The sequence below is a fragment of the Desmodus rotundus genome, chromosome 5 (genome assembly GCF_022682495.2).
Source record: "Desmodus rotundus isolate HL8 chromosome 5, HLdesRot8A.1, whole genome shotgun sequence".
Lineage (NCBI taxonomy): Eukaryota > Metazoa > Chordata > Mammalia > Chiroptera > Phyllostomidae > Desmodus > Desmodus rotundus.
The window spans coordinates 12170327-12181516 of NC_071391.1; the positions used below are offsets into that span (position 1 = coordinate 12170327).

Consider the following 11190-nt stretch of genomic DNA (forward strand, 5'->3'; position numbering starts at 1 on the left):
AGGAGCTTATACCCTTTGCAACAGCATGGATGTAACTGGAGAGGATTATGCTAAGTGAAATAACCAGGCAGTGAGGGACAAATACCACATGATCTCACCTTTAACTGGAACATTATCAACAGAAGAAAAAAGCAAACAAAATGTAACCAGAGACATTGAAGTTAAGAACAATCTAACAATAGCCAGAGGGGAGTGGGGAGAGGACAGTGGGGAGAAGGGTTTTCAGGAACTACTCTAAAGGACACATGGACAAAACCAAGGGGGGGGATGGAAGCAAGGGAGGGAGGTGGGTTTGGCTGTGGTGGGGTAAAGGGGTGGGGAGAAAAGATGAATACAGAAAGAGGACTGACAGCAATCAGAGGGGAGGTGGGTTAGGGGACTGGGTGAAAAGGTGAAAGGATTAAGCAAAACAACTCCTGGACACAGACAATAGTATGGTGATTACCAGAGGGAAGGAGAAGTGGGTGCAGGGGGTGTGCAACAGGTTAAAGGGTGAATAAATGGTGATAGAAAGAGGCTTGACTTTGGATGATGAACACACAATACAATACACAGGTGATGTATTATAGAATTGTACACTTGATGTTTACATAATTTTATTAACCATGTCAGACTCATAGATATGGAGAAGTGGCTGACAGCTGTTGGAGGTGAGGGTTGCTGAGTGAGGGAAGTGAGAGGACTGAGCAAAAAAGAAAAAGAAAAGAGAAAACACTCATGGCCAGGGACAACACTGTGGTGATTGTCAGGGAGAGGGCAAGTCAGGGGGCGCAGTGGAGGAGGACGTAGGGGGCATAAATGGCAACAGACAGAAACTAGACCTGGGGTGCTAGACACACAATACAGTGTACAGATGATGTGTTGTTGAATTATGCACCTGAAAACTGTATAATTTTGTTAACCAGTGTCACCCCAATCAATTAAATAAAAACGGGGAAAATTGTATTAATTCTAAAATTGCAATCAAAGTCATGTAATCCTTTCAGAAACATTCTAACAAATATTTCCAGGATTGTAAACCTGTTTCTATTCCTTTTTTTAGAATCCAGTCCTAAAAAATTTTCTAAGGGTGAAATGAAGATGATGCATGTCTTTTATAACAGTAAAAATTGAGAAATATATAAAATGTCCAATAATAGGAAGATGTTTATGCAAATCAGAGTACTACAAATTAAGATGCTGTGAATGCTAAATAGTATGAGGACATAGATGGTGAGGCGTGTTTACAATATGTTAAATGAGAAAATAAAAAAGTAATAATTTGCTTCTTTGCACAGACATTATGATGTAATTTTAAAATCTAGAAGAGAACAGAGGGTAGACTTACTTTCAGTATGTATGTGTTGACATTAAGGATCAAATTTAAGCCCTGACTGGTGTAGCTCGGTGGGTTGAGCATCGTCCTGCAAACCAAAAAGACTCAAGTTTAAAACCCACAACACCATATTTTCCTTTATCTAAACAGTTAAAAACAAAGGAGATGGGTTTTGAGTATAATTTTATTATCTCCAGTATAATTAATTTGCATACGTGGAACTAATTTGTGAACGTAACATAGAATCTTATACTAAAAACTGTAAACTAATGTTAATCTTCCATAAACAGCTCTATCATTGGCCCAGCCCTTCCCAATCTCTATACTCACTTTGAAATCAATTTGAAGTTCACATAGTCCTATAGGAAGCAGCTGATTCTGATCATATTTTTCCTAGAAGATTCCAAGGTCTTTCCTTTCTTCATAGCCATGTACTTTAATATACTGGAGCTAAATCAGATTGCGCACAGCCCCTCCCAGCCATGGACGGTGGGCTTTCGGCCACCTCATGAGGCTGTGGCCTTGGGAATTTGGCCTCCCCACTCTCCCCTGTACCCACTATTTCTTTCTCATCTATTTTGGCAGCAAACTGATCCTAGCATCAGTTGTTCTGAAAATAATAGAAATTCCTGTTTCGAAGTATATATAGTATTCAAAACTATATGAGGAATTAATAGTAAGGTTGTCATAAGTATTATTTTGTAATTATATTTCAAGCAGTGAATTTTAGATGTATTTATACATACCTATATGTGCAACCACTCACATTTGCACGTATTTTTCTAAGTAAATATAATTATTAAAAATTAAAAGAGTAGATAAAAACCCCATTTGAACTACTCTCCTGGTTAAGTTCTTTAAACCCAGTGTATTCTTTACTTTAGCAATAAAAGATTTATTCTCTAGCTAATCACGTTCCTTTTTATGACTTGGAAATGTTCTCTTCAGATTTCAGATCCATTTCTCTCCTCTCCATATTCCTCTGCTGATGTCCCTAAATGTCTCAACTTGTATACCCTTATTATTTCTGGAATTTGAAAAAAAATAACCTTTCTCTGTTTCCACCTATGTCCTTCCTGAAGGATACCTGAACCTTCTTTTTTTCTATTGCCCTAGCGATTTAGTTCATTTTAAGAAAGAAGCAAAGCCACAACCACTAGCACTAAAGCATTTTAAGTTCAGCCATGTAACTATTCCTGAACAATTCTGATACAGAAATCTGAGGCTATTTATGACATCAAATGCACTTGGGGACAATTAACTGAATGTATTTAAAATCAGAAGATTCTGCTCTGTGACTTGAGTGAGACTCTCTCTCCTACCCTTAATGTCTTGCTGTGTGCCTTCTCTGGGGATTTATTATGGGAATATTAGTGCAATATTGTATCACTAATTGTGAATAGTAAACAGCTGTTGAATTATCATGCTCCTACGACAGTATTCCTTATAGAGCCTCAGAAATTTGCACTTTTTGATCTAAAACACTAGGAGGGGAATATTCAAAACTACATGAGGATGTTCATCCTCATATGAATGATAAATGAGAATACAATTAAAAGAATAAATTAAACGCTGTTAGAAAGCCAAGACAGAAATATGCACTTGTTGCATTTCTAAGGTATTTGGATTTAACCAAAAGATGAAAAACTGAAGACAGGCCTGATTTCATTAGACTTGAATTAGTAGGACCTCCTAGCCTTCCAAAACCAGTTTGCGTTTTAATAGCTGCTATTTATTGAGCATGGACAATATTATGTGTCAAGCACTCTCCTATTGACTCCACATGTATTATTGGTTTCTAAACCCTTTGAACTCGGTAATACAATCCCCATCAAAAATAAAGATTCTGAGAGCTGGAAAGGTTATGTAACTAGTCCAAGTGTACACAGTTAAATGATAGACTCACACGTTGCATTAAGCCTCATAGCCTGAACTATGACACCCATACTTTTAATACAGCATCACAACTTCAGATTTTCTCTAAAAAGGAAAAACTGAATTATACATCTCACCATGTGTGTGTTCCTTGAAAATGCTGGTGATGGTCATCTCTATTCTCTATAAATAAAAGCCCACTCAGTGGCTGGAAAAAAATGCGAAGGTCTTTTCCAAGTCTTACGTTTACATCTGAGAGAGAGGAAGAACATCTCTAGCAGACAAACTAGAGAACGTCCCCCACTGCCTCAAGCACCGTCTTCAACATGGTCTCAGGGAAAACAATCAGTAAAGAAGCAAAAGTTTCTTTCTTGATTTCCAGTTGGAATTTGAAGAGGTTTCCCCGAGAGATCATGAACCTTTAGAATTGCCTCTGAGTTACTGTCAGAGTTTGGACACTGGAAACCAACGAGGCTAAAAAGTTTAAAAGAAGAACATTGCCCAAAAAATAAGAGGAGAAAGCCTTAAGGACAATCTTCAAAATGTGATTAGTGATCAGTTCTGTGTTTGAATATTTTCACATCATACTAGAGAGGTGTATTGTGAAGTGGGAAGACTAGAGGAGGCAGAGTCTAAAAGACATGACTTTATCGCTTAGCTGGATTGAGTCTCACTTTTTTCTGCAAAAAATGGAGTAAAGATCCAATAAAACTTATTTCTACATTCAGAGAGTTAAAGTATATAAAGAACAAAATGTTTCACAGTTGGCCTTGAACAGTAAGAGCTCACTCCCTTCCACTGAATTAAAAGTCCAACTTAAACTAAAGTACCCTTATGTAATAGATCCAAACAACGTTTCTCTTATTAATTTTTAGGAGAAAACATATTTGCTTCCTTACACGCTGTCTTAAGTATCAAAAATAATCAGATGACAGGTGATCATGAGAAAATCATGATGGTGAGTACGAAGGGACATAACATCCTTTAAAAATTCCCATACCAGCAAAACACCATCCACTGAGAAGGTCAGACCACCTTACATTTCCTCCTCCAGTTCTTGCACCTTCCGGCTGTTGACCATTTATAACTTGTGCCTCATCAATCTCCTCGCTCCTCCACTGAGTACTTGGTATGACCCATAAGACATAATCACTGGCCGTAGTTTCCCTCTTCAAACCCTCCTCTCTGTCTTAGAGTGGAAAAAACATTTACTCAGTACCCTTCTTCTCCTTACCCCTGGCTTACTGTCATTTTCTAAACATGTATCATTTAGTCCAGATTCTGTAAAATTGTTTCTCATCAGCTGCTGCAAACTTGACCATTTTTAACAGATTAAGCATCAATTATATCCTTTTCCACACTTAGACTTTGTAGGAAAATGTTCTATTTCTTATGAATTTAACAGCCACGCATAAACTAGAACACACAGCTACCCCACAGAACAGATGTATTATGCTCTGACATTACTTTATGGTCAAATTATGGAAAAGATAGCCCCAGATGACCAGAGAGTTTAAGAAAGGTTTATTCATAAAAAGTAACATGAGGCAGAGTGTCATAGTGAGAAGCTTTGCTTTATAAAGTGTTAGGGAGTAATGTAGAGTGCCCTGGTGGTTTCCATGTACACAGAGGGGCACTATTGCTGAAATATGTGGCTATGTGTGAGATGTCTACAAAAAGTTTGACATAAACTTTCTGGAAGGTTAAAGTAAATCTGTAAGACTGCTGATAATATTATCTATAGACATAAACAGGCAAGTGCGTTTTGTTGAAAGATGATAGGACTGAATTTTGGAAGACCTGAATTCAAGTTTTGTAGCTGAAACTCTTAGCTGTGTGAACTGAGGCAAGTAAATGAGCAAACCTCCCTTGGCTTCAGTTTGCTTCTCTGTAAAATGAGGATAGTAATATTGAAACTGCCAACTTAGCACATGGATAAGTCACCTAACTCACCTAAATGTATCTGATTGATAATAAAGCATCTATTTAATGTAAATATATGAACCACACCTCCAGAGCAGCAGCTTTGGAACCTAAGCATAGGCACTTTTGTTGAGATTAGATAAAAAAATGTTCACCTTTGTTGCTTCAAATAGCTTCTCAAGTCTTTGAAAGGAAAAAGAAAAAAAAAACTTCCTTTATATACAAGAAAAACTGTGAGCCATAAGAAATTTAAGAAAATAAGGCCAAATTAAGAGTAATTTGAGTAACTTCAAATTTTATGGCTTGTTTTTGTGCCAAGAAAAAAAAAGAGATAGGTTATGAATTATTATTTCTTCCTTCTGTGGGGGGTCTTTCTTTTCACTTTTGGTAGATACATAGTGCCAGAAAGGGAAAAAATCAGCAGGGATTCTCTAATTCCCCAAATATCCCTTTCCCCATATAGTCTAAGAATTTCTGCCCTCTTTTTTTTTTTTTTTTTTTTTTGCTTTACCACAAGCTAAGCAAAAAATAAAAGAATCCTGATATCAAAGTCCTATGGAAAAGCTAATTTCATCCATGTAAAATGTATAAAGAATTTAGAAACATAACAGTGAGCTCTGGAGAAAAACATACTCTAACAGGGGTGTCCAACCTGTGGCCCACGGGCTGCACAAGGCTCAGGATGGCTATGAATGCAGCCCAACACAAAATCGTAAATTTACCTAAAACATTATAGATCTCTTTGTGATTGCGTGTTGCAATGTATTTAATGTGTTGCCCAAGACAACTCTCCTTCCAGTGTGGCCCAGAGACACCAAAAGGTTGAACACCCTGCTAGAATCATCACACTAGGGATTTATCATTGATTTTTCCACTGCATATCCTGGATCTATGCACATGAACATCGAGGTCGTGGAAAAGTACATTAAAAGTTATCACAAGCATAATGGCAGAATAATCTCTAGGACCATCCATGCAGTCGCAAAAGATAGAGTTCCTTCCTCTTTACGGCGAGTAGTATTCCATTGTGTAAATGTACCACAGCTTTTTCATCCACTTGTCTACTGATGGGCACTCGGGCTGTTTCCAGATCTTGGCTACTGTAAATTCAGCTGCTATGAACATGGAGTGCATGTAGTCTTTCAATTGTGATGGTCTGAGGGAAGGAGGGTGAGCGCTAGGTGGAGTGGGCAAAGGGAAAAATGGGGACAATTATAATACTATAAACAATAAAAACAAAGTTTTAAAAAGTTATCAAAAGTACCTAGCAAAAAGCCTAGCCATTAGTAAGTGCTCAGTAAATTTTAGTTCCTGGGCCTTTTTTTTCCCCCTACCAATGATCTGCAAAATTTGTTAATTTTCTTTCACAGTGTGCAATAGATATAATCCTCTCTATTTATATACATCGTCGTGTTCTTGGTATTTGAACAGGCTAAGCTACTCTCTTCTTCAACAAATTCCTCATGGCATTTTTTACCTCTGTGTTTCTCACCGTGTAAATGATAGGATTAAACATGGGAGTTAGGATTGCAAAGAACACAGTCACCAACTTGTCCACAGGGTAGGTGACCACAGGACGCATGTAGGTGAATATGCAAGGCACAAAAAAGAGTACAACTACAATAAAGTGGGAGCCACATGTGGAGAGGGCTTTGCGCTGTCCTTCAGAGCCATGGGATTTCAGGGAGCTCAGGATGACCATGTAGGAGGTGAGCAGCATGGAAAAAATAAGCAAGCACATGGCCCCACTATTGGCTGCCACTATCATTCCGAGCCTATAGGTGTCTCTGCAGGCAAGTTTCAGCAGTGGGAAGAGATCACACATGAAGTGGTCAATGACATTGGGACCACAGAAGGGCAAGTTGACCATGAAAAGAATCTGTAGAGTGGCATGCAGTACCCCCCCAATCCAGGCCACCATCACCAGGAGGCGGCAGAGCCCCTGCCGCATGATGGTCACATAGTGAAGTGGCTTGCAGATGGCCACATAGCGGTCATAGGCCATGACAATGAGGAGGATGATCTCTGAGCCTCCCAGGAAGTGCTCCACAAACAGCTGCGTCAGGCAGCTGCCCAAAGAGATGGTTCTCCTCTGGTACAAGAGGTCGATGATCATTTTGGGGGTGGTGACACAGGTGTAGAAGGCATCTATGAAAGACAAGCATGTGAGAAAGAAGTACATGGGAGCTGAAAGTGTGGGACTGAGGCAAATGGTAATAGCAATGAGCAGATTGGCCAGAACAGTGAATAGGAAAATGAACAAAAAGACAATGAAGAGTATTTTCTGCAACTGTGGATTCTGTGTGAGTCCCAAGAGAATAAACTCGGTCACATTGTTGGGATGTGTGAGGCGATCCATGTAGGAAGTAGTACTTTCTTGGGGCCTAAATTACCTACAAAGAGATAAAGAATGATACCTGTTAATCATGAAGGTTTGTCATCTGAATTTCACAGTACAGAAACAGGGTAGTCGCTGTAACTGTGGAGCATGTCGTTGGCGTCCCTCACCCCACTAATTGTTTCAATTCTTTCACACTTCCTCTATAATGCTTTGCATCTCTTCAGACACCTAGTACTTGTCACCTAAAAAAATATGCACAGGGCAACATTTGATGTGTAATTTACTGAGACAATACTGGGCTATATACAGGAGATCCAGGTTCTCTTTCTGGTTCCAACTCCACGTGACTTTGCAAAGTCAGTTCAGCGCCCCATGCTTCCCAGCCTTCCCCCATATCTGTACAAATTAAAAATCTCAGACGCATTTTGCAAGTTGTAAAGTGCTGCACACAAGAATTATTCCTTCTTCTAGAAGGAAGAAGGAATCCATAGCTCTGACTGTGGGGAGAAAGACACGGTAAACAAGCATCTATTATAAGCAGGCACGTGGAGGTGGTTGGAAGATATACGCCCCTGGTGTCTTCCACCACACATACGCTGTTCATGGGTATTTCCTCGCTGGCCTGGCATAGTGCCCGGCACGGTGTCTGCAGCGTCTGGCACTGATTGGGTGATGAATAAATGGCCAGTAAATTGCCACCTTCTCTCGTGTCCCTGTGTAAGAACAGGCCTGCCCCCCAGCCCGTAAACCTAGGCATCCAAGTGCTTTCATCCCCCACTCTGTTTATCATTGCTCTCTATGAGAAACATAAGTATGCTTTTGAAAGAAAGCTGCATTCTAGTTTAATAGATCGACACATTTTATAAAGTATGAGATATTAAACCTCTAGGAAAGAGTATATTACTGGGTCATTTTTACCTTCAAGATAATTATAGTGTTTGTTAATTAATTTTTATTGTTTAAAACTGTTCTAACACAATTTTAACATAGTCACAGTCAGTAAATTTACAGCTTCCATAGACTGGGCTAGGAAACAACCCTTGGGTAGGTGCTCAATACAGGAGGACCTATCAAGCAAAGGAAGTCCTTATTTTCAAAGTTTTAAAAACACAGAAATTTAATGTAGAGAATAGAAGTTGTCTGCTAGATAAGACAGATAAAGTATCATACATATAAATACAATCACATATATTGAGTACTTACTTTAAGTCCCAATACACATTCACTCATTCAACAAATATTTATTGGACAATTACTATGTATATATTAATGTATGTTTGTCCACATAAAGTCATGAAAAGTGTCCTTGTTAAATGGCTTTTGTAACCCCTCCCCAACATTTTATTACCAAAGAACAGCAGCTCTTCCATCCATGGAATGAATGATTCTCCCCACTCCTGTGAGTTTCTGCTATAGGCATTCTCATGCCTTCTTCTCCCACCCTCCCAGCACATCCTTCATCCATCCTCCCTGGTTGCAGGAAGATGTACCATCACTAATAGGAGGAGTAAATACGTGGGCATAAATTTTCCAAAAGAAAGAGGGGAGAAAAGATAAATATAATAAAATATATTCTGAAAAAAAATATTTATTTTCTTTTTAAAGGTAAATTGATAAAGAGCTATACATTTTAATTACCCAAATGAAACCCTTATACACATGTGAAAACACCGTGCAGCAGCTTCATAGAATTCCCTTATCCTGAGGCAGACTCTCCCAACACAGCAGAAAAAAGCATAGTGCACATAGTGAAAATAATATATAATAAAATGGTTGAGAAATAACTATGAAGAAATAAAAATTACTTTGTCTTTTTTCTTTATAATATTCTTGGTAGGAGTAAACACTAAAGACAAATTTTAAAAACAGAAAAACCATTAGGTACAAATATGTTCAACACAATTATTAAGAGCTGTGGAAAATTAGAAATGGCATGGAATATCCTACACTAAGACATGAATAGGTAAAATATTGTACATCTCTGAATAATGTGTGGGCTTTAACAGAGATGATTTTTAAAGTTGTGCAATATCATAGGAAAATCCCTAGGTTGTAATATTCAGTGGAGAAAAATTTGGATGAAAATTTGAATGTATAATGTGATTCTAATGTGAATCTATCAGTAAAAAAGACCTGAAAATATTTTTACTTCTAAATTTATCATATTGAATTGATTATACCTTTCCTGATGCTTGACATATTGAAAAAGAGATTTAAACCTAATATTGGTAGGGGCAGGGGTGGTTTCTAAGATGCATTTAAACCTGGGATTCTACAATTGCATGATTTAGTTTTGCGGGGGTGGTTGGGAATCTCACCTATGATCAGGGCTTCAGGCAGCTGTTAGTTCACCAAGAAAGGAGAAACGATGCAAGTTTAAAAATGACAACTAGCTCAGCTACTGTGTCATCGTTGACTCATAAATGGCGCCTCTGGATAAGGCCCTTCTCCCGGGCCCTACAAGAGTACTACCGCATATCATTTGTAGGCAAATTCCGTGACCTTTCTCAGCTGTGGCTAATTAGACCTCCAGGGTATTTCACCATCATTAGCAGATCTTGCCAACAAGCCAATTATTTCGCATAACTTAACTGAACTTTGAGAACTTTTATAGCATTCATCTTTAATGCTTAATTCCCTCAAGTCTACGTGAAGATAAAACATCATGGCAAAGGGGGAAAAAAAGTTGGCCATTTATGAATTTGGATATTTGATAACAAATGAACCTAATATGGAGTTTGTATATTTGGTATTGTATAAGTTAAATATTTAGGTGGGTAACTAACTATATGACTTTTATTTTTCATTATAATAGTTTGGTGTTTTTAATCAACCCACCACTCATGATGATCATAATTTTTAAATATTGTTAATGTATTATGAAGGCAGATTCAACTGAATTTTCTGGTGGTCTTGAATTACTCCAAAGTGTTTGGACCACATCACCTGAAGACAGAGTTACCTTTACTGAGACAACTTCTAGTCTAGAAGCCAACATTTGTTTGAGTGCTTATCAAGTGCCAGACACATTTAATCTTTATATCAACATTGAGTCAGATACTATTATTATCCTTATTCAACAGAAGAAATAACTAAGAGAAAGGAAGCTGTTTGATGTAAGTCAGTAGGCTGTGACCCTTGCCTTACGTTGACTTAAACAGCAAAGGTAATTCCCTAAAATGTGTTGAACCTATGAAGCCTTGACTATTTGCTGTAAAATGAAGATAACTTGGCTAAAGAAAAAAATGGCTGTGAGAGTGAAGACACTACTAGCTCAGTAAATGGCACGAAGTAGGTACAAAGCAGGTATAAGTGCAGATTATCATCACTGACTGTGAAACTGGATGACATTTGACCATGACTGTTAAAGTTGTGTTCTCTATGAGTCTGGATCTGTGCCACCCAAATCAATGAATTATTTAAAAGAATGAGAACATGTTTTCATCCCATCCCTCCACCCCACCCCAGCCAAAACGAGGTGGGATGGGGAGAAAATGCAGACAACTGTAATTGAATAACAAAAATTTTTTTAATAAAATAAAATAAAATATGGTGAAGTCAAAAAGGTAGGTAGGAAAAACAGTAATTAGATCAATTCTTCCTATTTTATAAAAGGAATGAAAAAATGCTATCTAAAGTTGACAAATTAAAAAAAAGAGAACATGTTTTCATTTTAACCATGCAACACAATTTTTTTTCTTCTTACCAAAGCGACTATTTGTAAGCTATTTAATAC

At 37.9% G+C, this 11190-nt stretch overlaps 1 protein-coding gene across 1 annotated transcript; it reads right to left on the reverse strand.

The window, feature by feature from the left end:
• Positions 1 to 5616: 5616 nt before the first annotated feature.
• On the reverse strand, positions 5617 to 9837 carry LOC112302677 (olfactory receptor 4C3D). The gene is made up of 2 exons (XM_024558231.3): positions 9773 to 9837; positions 5617 to 7506 (listed from the first exon to the last, which is right to left on the reverse strand). Exon 2 carries the CDS (start codon positions 7470 to 7472, stop codon positions 6546 to 6548), a length of 927 nt encoding a protein of 308 aa, XP_024413999.2. The 5' UTR covers positions 7473 to 7506; positions 9773 to 9837; the 3' UTR covers positions 5617 to 6545.
• Between the last annotated feature and the right edge of the window lie 1353 nt (positions 9838 to 11190).

Bases quoted from the DNA above. Each gene is read 5' to 3' on its own strand.
- LOC112302677 (XM_024558231.3), bottom strand. From the start codon at position 7,472: ATGGATCGCCTCACACATCCCAACAATGTGACCGAGTTTATTCTCTTG.